This window comes from Carassius gibelio, chromosome B22 (assembly GCF_023724105.1).
Source record: "Carassius gibelio isolate Cgi1373 ecotype wild population from Czech Republic chromosome B22, carGib1.2-hapl.c, whole genome shotgun sequence".
Taxonomy (NCBI): domain Eukaryota; kingdom Metazoa; phylum Chordata; class Actinopteri; order Cypriniformes; family Cyprinidae; genus Carassius; species Carassius gibelio.
The window spans coordinates 30,880,879-30,899,174 of record NC_068417.1 but is presented as its reverse complement, the minus strand read 5'-3'; the positions used below and the strand labels follow the sequence as shown (position 1 = coordinate 30,899,174).

The 18,296-nt window shown below is 36.9% G+C and overlaps 2 protein-coding genes across 5 annotated transcripts in view; one reads left to right on the top strand and one right to left on the bottom strand.

Moving 5' to 3' along the window:
- Positions 1–4,780: 4,780 nt before the first annotated feature.
- Positions 4,781–18,296, top strand: part of LOC127987535 (CD276 antigen homolog) — a 31,505-nt gene continuing 17,989 nt past the window's right edge. Inside the window, exons 1-3 of one of the 2 annotated variants that reach the window (XM_052589903.1) lie at positions 4,781–4,916; positions 7,956–7,996; positions 8,089–8,427. In XM_052589903.1, coding sequence (XP_052445863.1) covers positions 4,906–4,916; positions 7,956–7,996; positions 8,089–8,427 — 391 coding nt within the window. In that variant the 5' untranslated portion in view covers positions 4,781–4,905. The remainder of the gene's footprint in view (positions 4,917–7,955; positions 7,997–8,088; positions 8,428–18,296) is intronic. The other variant, XM_052589902.1, reaches the window with a different exon arrangement.
- On the bottom strand, positions 9,073–17,060 carry LOC127987527 (uncharacterized). 3 transcript variants are annotated; one of them, XM_052589887.1, is made up of 7 exons: positions 16,633–17,060; positions 16,441–16,513; positions 13,021–13,229; positions 10,970–11,964; positions 10,738–10,807; positions 9,727–9,901; positions 9,073–9,633 (listed from the first exon to the last, which is right to left on the bottom strand). In XM_052589887.1, the coding sequence occupies exons 3-7, from the start codon at positions 13,223–13,225 to the stop codon at positions 9,480–9,482; spliced, it is 1,599 nt and encodes a 532-aa protein (XP_052445847.1). In that variant the 5' UTR covers positions 13,226–13,229; positions 16,441–16,513; positions 16,633–17,060; the 3' UTR covers positions 9,073–9,479. The 3 variants fall into 3 exon arrangements, with proteins under 3 accessions (XP_052445847.1, XP_052445848.1, XP_052445846.1); XM_052589888.1 differs by lacking the exon at positions 16,633–17,060 and having other exon boundaries at positions 16,441–16,573; XM_052589886.1 differs by lacking the exons at positions 16,441–16,513; positions 16,633–17,060 and having other exon boundaries at positions 13,021–15,899.

Below are 18,296 nucleotides of genomic sequence, written 5' to 3'. Positions count from 1 at the left end.
GCAAAGTAATAACTCTATAGGACAGGGGTCTCCAAAAACTACATCCTGGATGGCCAATGTCCTGAAGAGTTTAGCTCCAACTAGCCTTAACACACCTATCTGGAAGATTTTAGTAGTGTCTAGTAAGAGCTTGATTAGCTTGTTCAAGTGTGTATAATTAGGGTTCAAGCTAACAGGGACGTTACACAAGATCACGGGCTCTATGCATAGGCAGTTCTGAAGGGTCCCCCTTCAGAATAACAGACAAGGAATAATTCTGCCTGAATACTCGGCTGAAGCTGACACAGTCTGGTGTTTGCTAGATAACAGGTGAGCCAGGGGATCAGCGCCAGAAGTGAATGAATGTAAACTTTATGAGTGATAAGATCGCAAATCAAACACCGCATTGTTGTCGCCTCTCTGCACATCTCTCAGAAATCAGAGCGTTGCAAGAGTAATTATAACTATCATACACGTTATAGTATTAGTATATATTTAAAAGGCAATGATTTAAAGCTTAGGCTACGATATGATATGAATGAAGGGAATAAGCACGGCGCGCTCACCAATCAAACAGCAACGTTGCACGTCTCAGTCTCTCAAAAACCAAACCAGTTCTCTCTCGAGTAGATTTAATCATCAGCTATAGATACGGATACATTTTCTACTTGGTCTACGTGTTTGCATCTTTACCTTTTGTTGGTTTGCGCGGCACACACACATCTGTTTAGTGAAGTTCATTAACATTAAGACTCGCTTAAAGTGTTCTGCGTAATGAAAATGTGCGCATTGAATTGATTCAGTCGTGTTCATGATCACTAAACGTTTGTCATGACATCTCTCTGCTTGCAGATAGGAATGCAGATAGGAAAAATTTTGTGATTGCTACAGATACAAATACTGGCTGTTAGCCTACGTGAAATTTTAAATATGCAATGTCATAATTATAAAGTTTTTAAAATTTAATTGTTGCATAAGGCTATACATTAATGAGTGTTTATTGATAAAAAACGATTTTCTTTTTATTTACAATAGCATAAACCACAAGTAGTCGAGTAACTCATTTTTTATTAAAAAAATCGACTAGTAGAAATCAGTAGTCTTGCAACCCCTATACTGTACAACAATAATTAGTATTTCATTATTGTAAAGGGGACGTTTGAGGCTAGGTGTAGACGTAAATAAAACACAATCTAGCAGGTAGAAAATTAAATTAGAAACATCTAAACTTTTCAGGTCGCAGCAAGTTCACCGCTAGTCATTCACATCCTTTCCCGGAACAATACTGAAAGCTAGGATGGAGAAACAGATGAGAGCTGTACAAGGATAGCCATTTTTTAAATGAATCTATTAGCAGAGCTACTAACGGGATGTTTAGCATAGACAGTAAAAGAAATGGACAGCGACCCCATTGGAACTCAATTGAGACAAGTGAAGCCCGTTTTTAGCTATTTTTAGCACTTCCATTTCTGATGCACAGACTCAAACTAAGCTTGATGACGTCAGCAACCTGTCTCACAGATGTAAATCTTCTAAGTGGCTGTGCGTGCAAACTGCCATCGTTAATCTTGCAGAGACGGCGAGCTTGAGCGGGGAGTTCCTTGGCGTGAGTGAGCAGGAGTAAGTTTTCTGATTAATTATTTTGTATATTATTTTAAAATTTAACGCCAGTACGCCATATTAAGTTAATTGCCTGCGAGCTTCTCCTCCTGTCTGTACGGTAATGCGACAGAGAGTCGATTATGACGCAATCGTTAGCCTATTTTTACAAAAACTGTTTCTACGGGGCCATAATGTAACATAGAAGGTAATGGAGCCCTTTATACATTGTCATGTATTTTTAGAAATAAATAATGGACAAATGCAGTCTTTAAACGCCTCATATGAAAAGTTATTCGCTGTCAAAGTGACGCCAAAATGAATGGGAGGTCAATGGGATGCTAACACAAGTGAAGTTCTGCTACAAGATGGCGGCACCCAGCCGACTTCAACTTCCGGTCGACTTCCTTGCCGCCTGATGTGTAGTGCTAGAAATCAATTTATTCTTTGCTGAAACTTCTGCGTCTTCATGGAGAGTGGGTCATGGTTGCCCAGCAACAGCAGACGCCACTGAAGCCCAAGCGCAGATTACAGAGTGCTTTGGAAATAAGGAGAGCAGTGCGCCTAGCGTTTTACACACGTTTTCAGTTGCGACATCATGCAAATGTGGTTTTGTTTTGAAGGATATATATATATTTTTTTTTTTTTTTGCTGGACTCGGTCGAGACCAACTAGAAGACTTGGCGAGTCCAATGGCCAAGTCCGGATAAGTCCGAGTGCAAATGCAACAAGTCCGAGACAAGTCCGAGACGACAGAAAAATGTCTCGAGTCCGGATTTGAGTCCAAGACTGGACTCGAGTACTACAGCCCTAGACACAAGCTTAATACAAGTGAGCCCTGCATTTCACGCACCGAACCCGCTGGACCCCAGCTTATTTATGCCACTAGGACTGGGCTTCGGGGCAATTTTCATGTCAAAGCTCAGACGCAGGCCTGCATCTGGCCTGTTTTGGTCTTCTCCTTATTTCTATATTTTAGACATCCATAGATTATGGTGATGAAAAAATGTATCAGTAAATCATGTCTGTAAGACAAGCAGACTACTGAAATGCAGCAGCTACTGAAATGTATTATATTTTTCTTTTTTTAGAAATGAAGCTTCATATTATGAGACAGCTACTTTCTACGACAGCTATATCTTGTAGTCAGAAATTAGATTAGACAAAAATCATTGAAGAATTAAAAAAAAAAAAAAAAAGTGAGGAATCGATTCTAGGAATAGAATCCTATAGATTCCAGAACCAGGAATCAAAATTGGACTCAATTCCAGAACTTTGGAACTTGTGTGTTCGAAGTTAACGCAGCACTGCACAGATCGAGCATATTCTGACTTGAAGCAGTGTATGCTGGTTAGAAATGTTGTCCTACTTGAGATGGTGCCAATGCCATGTAACTGTCATGTGTGGCATCAAAGTACCGAGATAGCGATAGATGGTAGCCAACTAACTCAGCCGCTGCAGTTTCTCCAGAACAGCTGCAGGAGGGTTAAGGCCAGAAGGGATACATATGGCGCTACTGGACATGCGCACATCAATACAATATATTTTTTGTCACACTGTACAATAATCTTAATAAACTTTTTTTTTTTTATTATTGTAAGGGGTAGGTTTAGGGGTGGGGGTAGGTTTAGGGTTGAGTTAGGTGGTTGCCGTGATTTTGCCAAGTAAGACATGTTCCTGGATCAACATCTTCTGATGATCAACATTACTGTCCAAAAATATAGAATTAACCCAATCCCAATCCCTACCCCTAAACCTAACCTTATCCATCATTTATTCCTAAAATCAGTGGGAAATAATAGCTGATTAACAAGGGTGTAGAAGCACCTGACTCTGATTGTAAGCCTAAAATAGATATTTTCTGAAAAGTTATATCTCAGTTCTGATTGGTTGATTGGAAATGTTGTTCCAGGATCAACAAGGATATTGATCCAGGAACATATTGTACTTTGTGAAATCACGCTAGCCGAGCTAGGTGTAGACGTTAATAAAGCACAATCTAGGAAGAAAATTACATTTCATTGTTCGTTTCCGATCAGAGTTGTAAAAAGTGTTTCTGTTGCTCATGAAAACGTTTCAGAAACGCCTGTGTATTATATTGCACAATACTGCATTATATTCACTTCATCTGTGATAGAGCTGAAAGTGTCCAGCTTGACGGCTCCATTTCAACTACGTTCCCGACTGCAAGCGTCTAATCTCGTTAACCGCCATCTGTCGAATACACCTTTTGAAAGCTCCAAAGATCAAAGAATGTCGCAACTCTGGTTTCAAGCGTCTCTGCAAATGTTATTCCTTCTCCGATTTTGTCAGTTTAACAGCAGTGGGCAGAATAATAACTGATTAATCGCACCCCTCCAACGGTTTGCTGAAAGTGGGAGAAGGAGAGGAAGTGTGACAGAAAAACTGCCCCCTATTCAATAATAGGTGTTCGAATTGAAACATCGTTGCGAAGATAGATCAGTTTATGACATCAAAGTACCGCGACAGCGTTTCAAAAGAATAATGAGCCATCTACTCTCTAATCACCCTCGCCGTACTTTGACATCATACACCGATCGATCTGCGCAGAACTGCTTCAAGTCAACATGCCTATATTCTGTTTCAGTTGGAAATATGTCACAACACTGAAAAGGCGACTGCAACTCCCAGTTCACACTGTAAATGTTGTTAGAGATACAATCATACGCCCCGATTATGTTTACATGTTTGGCATAAAAAATAAAATAAAAACAAAAAACTTGTAAATAATTCACACAGACTTTTTATAGGTATATAATTCATGCATGTCTGGTCCAAGAAGCTCCCCATTTTCGTTTTTTTTTTTTATATATTTTAATATTTTATTTAATATTTTACTTTGCGTTACAATTTAGGCCTAATGATTTTTTTTTCTGATATTTCTAACAAGGAGCTCTAAAATACTTTTTATTTCAGTAGAAATCATGTCTGTTTTTAAAAGGGTGTATATGGGAGAATGGAGAAACACGCCATCGGGTGTAGTTCCATGATCCACCAGCAGTGACTAACCGGAAGTTACAAAAAGCGGCACGGGAAGTGACTGTAAATGTGCTCTTTACTTTTTTTTTGTAATTGTCTAGCCTTCTGTCTCTATTTTTTCCCCTATATTTGTGAAAAACGTATTCGACATTTTTTTTTTATTGATTAATATTTTTTATTGATTATATATGACATATATTTGCTTATCGCCGGAGTTTTTTTTTTTTTTTTTGCTCTATGACAACTTCCTCCCGGAAAGGGCAACGCGTTAGATACCTTCTGTTTTCGCAAATTATGTATAAGCTAAATTAATTATTTCGGGACAACATGATCATCGGGTATGTTCATAATTTCTACATGATACTCGGTTTTCACATAACGAGCCGTATCGTGCTTCCCACATATTTCGGATCTGCCGCGAAATGTGCAAAGTGAAAGTTTGCTCGCTCGTATTTGGCCTGGTTTATTTAAACTAGCATTAACAAACAACTTAGTAAACAAACAGACAAACCCCTCTCAAGGTCATTAATGCATTAATCGTGGTTTAATTAAATAGCCATTAGCGAGTTGCAGGTTATCACAAATATCTGTTGTAGCTATTCACATTGGCACATTGTATTGTCTTTGCGGCGTGATGCATGTGCTGTAATTCTTATTTCTTGATAGTAATTTGATTGACAGAGACGGAGACCATGCATTCAACATATTAAATATTTGACCAGTAGGGTAAGATGGGTGAAGATGCTCCCTTATGAACAAAATTTACAGCTAAGTCATATTCAGAGTTTAGCAATCTACAGAATAATTAGGCCTATGCAACATCCAGTATATTGTTAAGAGAAACAAATAGAAGCTTTTAATTCAGTTATACATTTTGACAATGAAGTTAATATTTATAACCTATTTAATGTACATTTTTATAAAAATCAGATGGAATTTAGCATATTAGAAGAATTTAAATTTCCACACACACACACACACACACACACATATATATATATATATATAATTTTATAATTTTATTTATTTATTTTTTACTTAGTCAAGGTTAATAAGAGAGCAATTATTTGAGGGATGTTTCAAGATTTAGTGAATTCTATGCAGGGCTACGTAATCAGACTCCATAACTCAAGTACTCATAATAAGTGTAAATTTTAAAAAAAAAAAATTAGACTACAGCAATTTTTTATAGATTACATGATTACATATTATTTGCACAATGGTAAGAAGTTGTATAGAATTAATTTATTCTAAAATTTCCTTTTTTAAACATTTATATTTTTTAATGGTTTTTTAATGTGGCGCTCAGAAGAAATCAGCAACAAGAAAAAAAAAAGTTTTTTTTCACTTCCTGTTTACTTTAAGTTAAGTTCACAATAGAGCGGTTCATAGAGTTTTATTTTGAACTTGGATGAAATAGCATTCTTATAAAGGTACAGCTTTGGGACATACTAAAACATGTAAAACATTCGATGACTAAATTCAGTGCACACCTTATTAATAAAGAAAACAGACATGCAGAATAGCCTAGAATATGAACATAACCTGCTCAATTGCACTTTAAGTGTATCCCTCATAGAAAGAAAACACTTTATTAATGGACTAAGACCGTGTTATAAAAAGACAGAATTCAGTATACACTTTATTAATAAATTATACATGAAAGCAGATAAGCCCAGAAGAACAAGTGTTTTCCTGCCATAAAGAAAACGCGGCTTAATGAAGGCTTAATGAAGGTTCATAACTGCATGCAATTCATCTGCGATTATGAAAGTGTTATTGCGTAGTTTTTCAGCGAACTACAGCTCTGTGTAGTAAGTGCAACTCCATTTGAAAGCAGGTGATGGGACATTTCCCACTAATCACAGATCCAGCTTTACTGACCAGACACACATGACAATCGCATGCGATTAATCGTGCAGCCCTAATGTACACTTAATATTGCCTTTTTTGTTAAACTGTTAGGCCTATATAAAATAAATGTCACATATGCAATATTTTGGATATTCAGGGAAAATTGCATTCTTGGTTCCAGAGTGAAATGAGAGCGTAACAGTGTTCACTTTATAACATTTCTAATAATCTTTTATATTATTGAATTTTCAAACTGAATTCAAAATCGAATAATGCCCTGCTGTAGCTTAAGTGACAGAGAATTTTGTGCCAGGGATTTGATCGCGCTAGCGCCTCATGCGCACATATTCATTGCAAGTGCTGCCTGTTTATTATTAACATAAATAATCATCAATACAGATATAATGTTACACAGTCAATTTAAATTAATCAGTATTATGTCTGTGCCGTATCGTGAGCCTCGACCTACTCCAGTGCGGCACATTTTTGTTCATTATGATTTTTCTTCCTGTTGATATTGGAATGTACAAAGCCCAGTTATTTTAATCAATAATGGTTTAGCTTCAAATACATTGCGAATATGGAAACATTTGGATATGGGATGAATAATAGCGGTAGGCTACGTGAGCCCATACTTTCAGTTTCGCATTACATTAGGTTTGGGAAGAAAATGTGTCTGTTCTTCTGGACTTACTTCCTTTTGTGTATAATTTTTAATAAACTGTATCCTGAATTTGGCATGTTTATGCTACTGTCTTAGTCCATTAATTAAGCGTTTTCTTTCTATGAGGGACAGTCTACGCTTAAAGTGCAATTTACTGGGTTATGTTCATATTCTGGGCTATTCTGCTTGTCTGTCTGATTTAATAATATGGTGTGTAATCTGTGTACTGAATTTAGTCATCCAGTGTGTAACAAACGTTCGGGAACCGGCGAACATTCAAATAAAACTTTAATAATAAAATATACCTAAAAGAAGTGTAGTGACATACGGCCAAGTATTTTGTGTTCTGCATTTAACCGAACCATAGTGCACACACACACACATTGTGAACACACACCCGGAGCACTGGGCATCATTTATGCTGCGGTGCCTGGGGAGCAGTTGGGAGTTCAGTGCCTTGCTCAAGGGCACCTCAGTCGTGATATTGCTGCCCCGAGACTCAAACCCACAACCCTAGTGTTAGGAGTCAAACTCTCTAACCACTAGGCCACAGCTTCGCCAAAAGAGTGTGTCAGCCCCTCCTCATGGACGACTGTCGCACACAAACAGAACCAAAACACAAAATAAAGTCCAAGCCTGGTCCCATCATACTTTTAGTTTGTGCAACTGGTAAACAAACTTTGCATACGTTGTTTTTGCGATTCTACTGACATCACAGCTATTTCTAGAACTTTTTTAACCAACATGATCACTGGTTATCAGTTCTGCGCATCTCAAACAAGCCTGATGCCAATATCAAGCTGTACTAGCTAAGACTAATAAAGCTAAAATAACTTTTTGTTTTGTTTTGTTTCTGCAGATTCTGTTTCATCATTGTGTTTGCGGTGCTGATAAACAAAGGTGAGCATCTGAACTAAGTTTAAAAAAGGTAAATTAATGCCACTTGTATGGATGTCAGATTGTGTTTACAGTTAAAGTATGTGTTTTTTCAGTCTCTCTGCAGCTCACAGTAGAGGTCACAGTAGAGGGTTTCATCGGTGGTTCTGTTCTCCTGCCGTGTTCTTCAACTCAACATGATCTTAAACTTCAAGACACTGATGTGTTTTGGAGAAACAAAGCTAGTCAGTCTATTTATGATTTAATTAAAGGTACAGAATCTTTAGAGTCACAGCACCCACGGTATAAGAATAGAGTGCAAACTTTCCCTGACGAGTATAAGAGAGGAAACTTCTCCATCAAACTCATCGATCTCACTCACGCTGATGAAGGAGAGTTCAACTGCCTCATCACACCCTCAAATGAACGGCGTACTGTACAACTGATCATCAAAGGTGGGTAAAAATAGTTCATTATGTTTGAAGTTTTAAATTAAAAACAGATTGAATTCCTGCCTGAATGCATTTCATTCATTTTTCAAAGTGCAGTAATGTGTGTGCCCCCCCACAGAATCAACAGATCAAGAAAACCATGGACCAGAAACACAAATATTACACTGGTGGAAGATATTACTGATCTGTGTTTTTACTCTATTACCTGTTTTCGGTTTGTCTTATTTCATATTTCAGCATAGAAAAAGAACTCAGGCTCCCACACTCTTAAAAATTGTCCCGTTAAAAAACAGTAAGTAACTGGCAGCACAGTTGCCAGCAAGTTACTGTTAAATTAACAGTGTCTTGCTGTTGTTGAAATTTACAGTTTGTTACTGTTTTTGGAAATACAGCATAAAACTGTTATTTTATACATTAACAATAAATTACTGTCAAAAGCATTAACAGTTAGTTGATGTTTTTTTTTTAACTGTAAACTACAAATATGTTATTATATTGAGAAATGGACTGCTAAGAAAAAAAGGTGGAATTATTTTTCTAGATATTTCTTTGATTTTAGGAATTAACCCTTTTAAGTCTTGCTATTAAACCATGTTTTAATAAAACATACAGATATAGCCTTTGAAACATAAAATTCAACACAAAGTGTAACTTCAGATTTGTTTTATTAAAACCTGAAAACTTGGGGAAAAAAAGCCACTTTAAATCACAAAATATTCTCAAAATTAGTGGCTGATGCAAGTGGAATGACTAAAACTTAAGCCTCAGAATAAACTTTCGTTTAACTGAATAAACAAAAAATGTACATAACATTTGAAAAAACTAAATGAGTGACTCAGCGAACTGCTGAGAGAATAAGAATTACTAAATTATTAGTGAATAAGAGTTACTGAATGAAGAAAGAATTCAATGATGAATGAAGTCAAAATGTAGGTATTCAAGAATGAACACCTGAAAAAATTGTGCGACTAAACACACTAAAAACATGTTTTTGTCATGTGTGAAGAGTATGTGTACGGTGTGTGTGTGGTATGTCACTGGATGAGTAAGTTAACTTATATGAAGTCCCACTCAAAGTCCATTAGTTTCTTAAGTAGACTGGCAGCCCGAGTGTTGACTGATTTTTTTCTGTGGCCGACCTTCCCTGTCCGCTTTGATAGGACTTGTCCACCCTTGGTGCCTTTTTCAGGATTTATTCCAATGAAGCGCCTCAAAAACAAATGCATACATTCAGAATTAGTGTGGGTAAAATTATTAGAAATTTAGAAATTAGAAATTATCATATGAATCTAAGCATCTAACCTCTGAATGAATTCCAACGTGGATGCAGCCTCAGCTTGGTACTCCACATTGAAATTGTAGAAAGTTGAAAACACAGCAGCAAGTCCAGACAGAAAACTTGGCTGGATGCCCTCACAGAGTATTTGCCCCTCAAAACTAATCATCCATTTATGAATGCAGCTTCCTGGTTTTTCACCTAAAACATTTAAAAGAAAAAGCAATGTCAGACAGTCATATAACACAAATTTTCTACTGCCAGATTGCAAACAAATGCAAGGGAAACTGAAATAATTGTACCTAGTCACAAAGCCCTGTTCTTTTAACATAACATAACATATGCATTTCAAAATGCTGATTGTGGACTGGTCTGGACAGACACTGAAGTCAACATGTGCATTATACTGTGTATTGTGAAATAGTTGCTGCATTTTTTATGATTTATTTAACTCATTATTTTTGCTCTATACAGTTGAAGGATTAAAAAAAAAAAATTAGTAATTAATCAGTCCCCCTCACTTTCAAAGAGTTTTAATTTTCAAAACACAAATGAAACTATTTTGAATATTCTTTCATCATTTCTGTTCATCCATTAAAAGTCCAGTCAAATCCAGCGTAAATGGAAACTCAAAACGTGCTAGCCTGACAGACCAGAACAAACCTCACATCAAGCAAGCATGTTTGAGCTTATTTGCTCTGTGTATGCTCAATGATGAATGTTTATACATGAATAAACTAATAAAATTCATAAATTAAAAAAAAACTTTATGAAACTTTTTAATCTTTCAATTGATTAACAAAAATGCTGAAAGAATTGTATAAATATATTCATTTGTTTTCCAAAGATGAATAAAAGTCTTAAGGGCTTGGAATGACATAGGTGTGGGTAAAAGATGGCAGAATATTTATTTTGTGTGACCTGTCCCTTTCAGTGTTGTACAGAAGCATTTACCATGTTTTTTGAAATACAGGAAAAACATCCTTAATTGCTTATGTAATAAAATAGACTATACATTCATATAGTTCTATACATACCAAAGAGTATCAGTCGAGGAGTTGAAGGTAGTTCAAGTGTCCTTTCTACATCAGCTGCAGTGGAAGATGCCTAAGAAACAGTAACAATGATGAGGACACAGAGACAAAATACACTAACAATAATCACTTGTATGCATTTTTTAATTTTTAAATTAGGAAAGAGCATGTCTATTTCAGTTGGTGGGACTATAATACCATGGTGGAAAATAAACAACAACAACAAAAATCTTACATTTGCAAAAAGTATCAGCCCTTCCTGAGTCTCAGAGAAGTGAGCCATGAGAAGTTGGATGATGCAGAAGGAAAGCTCGAGGTCTGGCCGCAGAGAAATGACAGTCCTGACATCTGCATTGGTGGGTTTGCTGCTGAAGAACTCCACAATGGCTCTTCCACACTCTTCCATGGCAAGCTCAAGTGCACGCATAACTTTGATATCAGTCAGAAGTTCAAAATGAGCATAAAGCCCTTTCTGAGTGAAAAGGTATGGCCACTGCTTTCTTATATCAGCGACGGTGGGTGATGGTAATATGTTTATTTGCTGCCGCTGGAGGCAAAAGGTTGTTTCCATAAGTTGCCTAACTTCTGCTTTTTCAACCCCATTTATTCCATCTCGACGGTATATCTCCTCCAGCCGCTGACGCTTCTGCTCTACACTTTCATCGGTCTCCTCTGGTGGGAGATCAGGCTGGAATCTGGTGCAGCCATATGTATCAGTAGGCCCTCTCTTTAGTCCATCACCAGATGAACGGTGTTGGCGAAAGCTGGTGGTGCGGTTCAGATTTTCAATTCGGTTTTTAATTTGAATTAACAGTGAGGTATAACCATTTCCTAGTACCTGACCATTGTCACAGAGATCAGCAAAACTTTGAGGATACTGGCGGATGATATTTCGGCATACTGTGACACATTGTCCACGTGTTGGGTTTAGCTCATATTTCCTCATCTCATCTGCCAAAACTCTGACCATTTGTCGCCGTGCTGCTGGTGAAGGTCTCTTGCCATCAGCCACTGCTGAACGAATGTCCATAGGCATTGCAGTCCACGGAATCTGAAATGTCTCTGGCCATGCCTTTTTGATTTGGGAGGATGGACCGCAGTCTTCTGAGCTGCTAGATTCTTGATTTGAGAGTCCACTTGATGCACTGGAGCAAGGAAGGACTGAAGGCGAGCTGACTGATGGTGTAGGGGAAGTAAGAATTTGTAGGTCCAAAGTGACCATCTCTGTCTCTAAAACAGGTAAAGCAGAGGCAACTAACATATGAGATTAACCAAGTTTTAAATTATAATAAAAAGAAGAAGAAGAAAAAAAAATTGATCGCCTCAAAGGCCTTTAAATAAATCAAGTGAATAAATCAAATTTTGCAGGTCACATGCTAAATTTAGAACAATGTACATTTACAACTATTTACAACTATCAGTATCCATTAGTACAAAGACAACTGGGAAATATGCAGGAAGTCCTGGAAATAATCAAATATACTTGAAAAACAAGTAAGAAATAGGTTTCCTGTACTTAGAAGCTTTAAATTAGAAGTTTACTTTCAGAACAAATATTTACAGATAATGTACTTACCCTGTTGTCATCGAAAATTTTCATGCCTTTCTTTAAGTTGTAAAGAAATTGTTTTTTTTTTTTTATGAAAAATATTTAAAGAATTATCTCCATATAGTGGACTTCAATGGTGCTCACGAGTTTGAATGTCCAAAATGCAGTTTCAATAGAGCTTCAAAGGGCTCTAAACGATTCCAGTGAAATGATCTGTCATTTTCTAAAATAAAATCTGCAAAGATGTAGAACTATTTTGCAGTGGTAGGAGAAAATGAGATGGGAGTTCTTCAACATACCCTAACTGTATTGACCGGGATTACACAAAACATGCATGCGCATGGCAGAGCTGGACAAGATGAGCATTTGAGGTTAAAAAGTATTTTTATTTTTTTTAAATTACCCATCGTTTTGCTAGATAAGACCCTTATTCCTTGGCTGGGATCGTTTAGAGCCCTTTGAAGCTGCACTGAAACTGCATTTTAGACGTTCAAATTTGCGAGCACCATTGAAGTCCACTATATGGAGATAATTCCTGAAATGTTTTACTCTAAAAACATAATTTCTTTGCAACTGAAGAAAGAAAGGCACGAAAATCTTGGAAGACAACGGAATAAGTACATTATCTTTAAATATTTTTTCTGAAAGTGAACTACTCCATGAAAAAAGGCCAGTCAGAGCTACTGCTTAAGAATTAACTCTATATTGCAAAACTGTAATATTTAAATCCTTATTACCTTTTTTAAATGCTTCCAGAAGCTTCCGTAATTGAATGGCCGGCAGTAGGTCAGTAATATCTTCTTGATTCACATATTTCAGGTCTTGTGTAGATTCCAGACCAGAGTTTAATAGCTTGTCTATCAATGCCTGTAGAGTGTCTTTGGAAATTGTTGGCAACGTTCTGAGGATGATACCTCTCAGATCTTCATTCACAATGCTCATTGCACTACAAAGAGGGAAAAGAATGGTGAAGAACAATAAGTGCCATGCCATGAATTGCATACTGAGGTAGAGGGTAATAATCCAGTAGGTCCTCCTGGTTCACACAGTAGTAACAGCCCTTGATTGGTGTGATGCAGTGAACACCTACATCATGTAGACACAAAGCCTTATACATTTCAGCGACGAAGTAGACTGCAGAGTTTTTATGATTGAGTATCATAATAATCTTACCAACTTCAAGCCCATCCTCATTGTTACTGATAACAACAAACATGTTTTTTTTTGTATTTGGTTCCTTTTACATTTACTTCATGACCAATCAAAGTATTTTCAGGGCCAAAATCATAATTTGCTACTGATTCCCTGATGCTATCACTGTAGTCACATGGAAAAAACTCAGTTGCCTTTTCTATTACAATTGATGGTGGGAAGAGATTGCCAGCACTAAGATATGCTTGTAAAAGCTGGTGTCTTTCTGCAAGGCTTGAGCACACATTTTTAAAGTTACGCAGCTTTCTTGTGCACTGTTTAAAATATGTGTGCTTGCTTTCGAACCTCATAGTCCACAAACGAATAAGTGGACCAAACTGAATGATGAGCTCTGGATAATGGCTCATGTAATGATGCTTAGGTTTAAGCCGATGATGGGGAAAGGCTTGTTTTCTGGAATGCAAATATTCTTCAATAAGGACCCTTAAATAGCCTGGTCAGCAGAAATTGCTGGTGCACAAATCAATGCCACAATTTCTCTTAGTTGTAACACCAGTTGCCATATCTCATTGTCAGCAGGAGATGTAATCTTCTCTCCAATCAACAGTGGTAACAGTCTTAGTAAGCACCAGTTCTGCATAGCATGGCCACTCAGTCTATCACTTCCTGGCCTCACCTCACAAGGTTTGTCATTTGCATCATTACCTAAATATCGGAACTGATCAATCATCCGATTTAATTCAGTGTAAGTGAACTGTTTGTCAACTGTGACAAGATGGTGGATACACAATGCAAGATCAGAGGCAACAACACCTTCAAACAAATCATGCCCAAGACACGGAGGCAACCCAGGTTGACATACATGAAACATAGAAAGGCTGTTGAATAAGGAGTCAAATTTAATACCTCCACTATGAACAGAATGCTCCTCAAGGTTCTGAACATGCTCTTGGTATGACTCTGGTGTCCGAGTGTTAGCTTTGGACAAAGGATCTGTGTGAAACACATCTTTGTCAATTTCACAATATCGACAGAAGTACCTACTGCCACTGAAATTTTCAAGAAAACCTCCGATGTTGTGTGAACCCAGGTTGTCTCCACAAACGGCTCGCAAGATCCCTTTGCATACTTGTCCATCAGGTAGCATTATGCCATTAGTCTCAAGGTCTTGAAGGTCTTTCATCAAGCATCCCATGACCAATTCCTGACCAAAATACTTGAAATCTTGTTCTCTACAAAGAAAAACCAGTTGCATCTGGTCAATACTTGACCGGTTGTGTGACAGTAGGTCTGCAAGTGTGAGATACATAGCTAGTATTTTGTGTTTTTTCTTTCCTGACCCCAGGGGATTAACAACTTCAAATGAATCTTGATAAAGTATCAAGCCTAAAGATGATCTTTCTGTCTGGGCCAAGTTTTGTGTGGTGTTTTCACCATCCCACACATCTTCAAAAATATCCTTCAACTGGATACGGCTGTGAACTTCTCTGTACTGCTTCCACACAGTCTCACAATGAAAAAGGGCTTCAATCGTGTGTTTTACAGGGACATACTGTAAAAAACACTCTTTGCCAGCTTCATTATGTCCTAGACAAATGGGCATAGGTTCAACATAATTAAAACTGTTCTTGAACACTGTTTTCCTGCGCTGGTCTGTTTTTAGTGTGTGGCTATTACATGCTCTTAAGAGATCATCTGCTTTCAGACTGTCCATGACATCATTAATGGAAGCCTCTGGAACCCCAAGTGCAACCAATTTCTCATTTAGTTTGAAAAGTAGATGTGACTGGTTGACATCATAAACTGACTGCATGTCTTCAATGATAGTCTGAACGACTGAAGATGGAAGCAATAACTTAGCCTGTAATTTCAGATAAAAGAGAGCAAGATTCTTCAAAAATAATGTCTCGTCAATATTTTCTGGACTAACCTCCAAATTCTCACTATTTCCAACTACACCAGTATGTTCTCCCGATGTCATATCACTGTCAATATCTTGAAAGCTTCCAGCTTCAGTCACAAGTGATGTGGCAACAATGGATTCATTTAGGTTTACCTCTGTTGAATTTTTATGTTTCCTTGATATGTGAGAGGTAAAGGTGGATATCACTGAAAATGATTGATCACACTGCTTAAAGGGGCATGTCAGTCTTCGTCCCTCTTTAATGTGAACTTTAAGATGGGAATAAAACTGAGTTAGTGTATCACATTTGACACTACACAAGTCAACATGGCATGCAAGGTCTACTGCTGGGTACAAATGTGATCTAGGCACCACCACACACTCATTGTGTTGTCTGTAAAGATGTGATTTTAAAGCTGCTAATTTAGCAAATTTCCTGTTACAGTCCTGCATGCAACAATGAAGAAACAAGTTAGGGGTATTGCTGTGAATCCTCATGTGCTTCACATAGACCACTGGAGTACTGCATTGCTGCCCACATAACTGACACTCAAACATGCTGACAAGTCAAAATGGACAGTCTTTAGGCACGAAAAAAACGTAACTCAAAAAATCTCAATAACAAAAGAAAATCTCCACAAAAATAAAACTGCCATTGTCCTAATGTACTGGGTAAAGTAACATTGCAATACAAACCAACAACGCAAAAAAAAAAAAAAACAAAAAAAAAAACATGAATTATTCTAACTGATTATTATATCGCGTAACTTATTCTATAACTTAGACAACTTAGATCGAAGCAATCCAAAATACAGCCAACATTACAGAAACAAAACGCCAACACTATTAAAGAAAAACTTCCCTCGGAATACAGTTATGTACAAATTAGAACAAGCTTACTCGAATTCGCAAGCACAACGTTATTGAAATCAACGTTTTGTCTATACACTTTTAGGCTTTATATGAAAAGATAGCAAGCTAATATTAGGAAACGAGGTGACGATAATTTCAGCGTGTTACAGATACATAAATATTACTTCGTTGCTATTGTGTTAAAGGCTTACTTTGCAGAAGAGTTTATATCATGTTTGATTAAACTCACCTTGTAATCGGGGAATATCTGAATCAATCCAGCTCCAATCTATGATGCCGTTGGCACGTTGACGGTTTTAGCACTGAAATGGACATATTAAACAGTTACAGCCTCAGCATCCACTATTATCACAGTTATTTGCACAGTTGCAATTGCAAACGTGTATTTTGTGTGAAAGGAGCAAGTCAAAGGTGCACTCACCGGTTAAATCACAATATAAAGACGGATGAAAATCCACATGTGTTTGCTGCAGCTTTCTGTTCCCAAAATACTGTTAAGTACTGTTTTCTTTCCTTCGTGCAATAAATACGGTAAAATAACGTTAAATTTTATCTACGTCATTTCACAGAACGTAAATAAACAAGTAAGCACTGCTTTTTAAGATAACAGGTTTATACTGTTAAAATTTTGACGTAAATTAACAGCAATTTTTAAGAGTGCATATAGAAAGAACAGTAGTGAACTTAAAGTTGCATTAGCCTCACTTTCTTATTTTCTAACTTTATCGCACCTTTAATGTTACTTTTAGTCAAATTTGTCCCGCTTTCATTGCTTCTTTCTGGTGCATAATACTGTTAAGGCCTCTTGCACCTAGCAGTGGATGTTTTCTGGCACCCATTGTAACTAATGTTCTCTGGCATCCATTGTAACTAATGTTCTCATTAGAAGTGTTAGTGGCATGTCTTGCAAAATCACATTTTATGTTGCGGTTTCAATGGAGCACATCTGATGCTGTGCTCCCCTTACAGTGTGAAACAAGAATTACACTGTTTTGTGCTGTGATATTCTTGTTGACACAAATCACTGTCCACTGCTTGTTCTTACTGTGTAACAATGAGATTGTGAAACACTCAAACTGGAACATGCTGTCAGTTGTTACGTTTTTTGCTTTAAAAATTTACCACAATTTTCCTTTCTTCATGTTTTGTTTGCCAGAATAAATGTATTTTGTATTCTTAAGCCTTTCTTGTTTGTTTATTTTATATAAATATGATATTAATTTTATTTAATTATTGAATTTTCAAACTGAATTCAAAATCGAATAATGCCCTGCTGTAGCTTAAGTGACGGAGTATATTGTCTCAGGGATTTGATCGCGCTAGCGCCTCATGCGCACATATTCATTGCAAGTGCTGCCTGTTTATTATTAACATAAATAATCACCAATACAGATATAATGTTACACAGTCAATTTAAATTAATCAGTATTATGTCTGTGCCGTATCGTGAGCCCCGACCTACTCCAGTGCAGCACATTTTTGTTCATTATGAAATTTTTTTCTGTTGATATTGGAACGTTAACAATAAGTTGGAAAGTTAACAATAAGTTGGAAAGTTAACAATATTAGAAAGTCCAGTTAACAATAACGGTTTAGCTTCAAATACATTGCGAATATGGAAACATTTGGATATGGGATGAATAATAGCGGTAGGCTACATGAGCCCATACTTTCAGTTTCGCATTACATTAGGTTTGGGAAGAAAATGCATCTGTTCTCCTGGGCTTACTTTCTTTCATGTGTAATTTTTGATAAACTGTATCCTGAATTTGGTATTTTTATGCTACTGTCTTAGTCCATTAATTAAGCATTTTCTTTCTATGAGGGACAGCCTACGCTTAAAGTGCAATTTACTGGGTTATGTTCATATTCTGGGCTATTCTGCTTGTCTGTCTGATTTAATAATATGGTGTGTAATCTGTGTACTGAATTTAGTCATCCAGTGTGTAACAAACGTTCTTAGTCTCGGGAAGGAGGCGGGAACCGGCGAACATTCAAACAAAAGTTTAATAATAAAATATACCTAAATGAAGTGTAGTGACATACAGCCAAGTATGCTGACCCATACTCAGAATTTGTGTTCTG

Bases quoted from the DNA above. Each gene is read 5' to 3' on its own strand.
- LOC127987527 (XM_052589886.1), bottom strand. From the start codon at position 13,285: ATGCAATTCATGGCATGGCACTTATTGTTCTTCACCATTCTTTTCCCT. The intron at 10,808-10,969 runs GTAAGATTTTTG...ACTGTTTCTTAG, and splicing joins GGCTGATACTTTTTGCAAAT to GCATCTTCCACTGCAGCTGA. The intron at 9,634-9,726 runs GTTAGATGCTTA...TTTGTTTTTGAG, and splicing joins ACGTTGGAATTCATTCAGAG to GCGCTTCATTGGAATAAATC.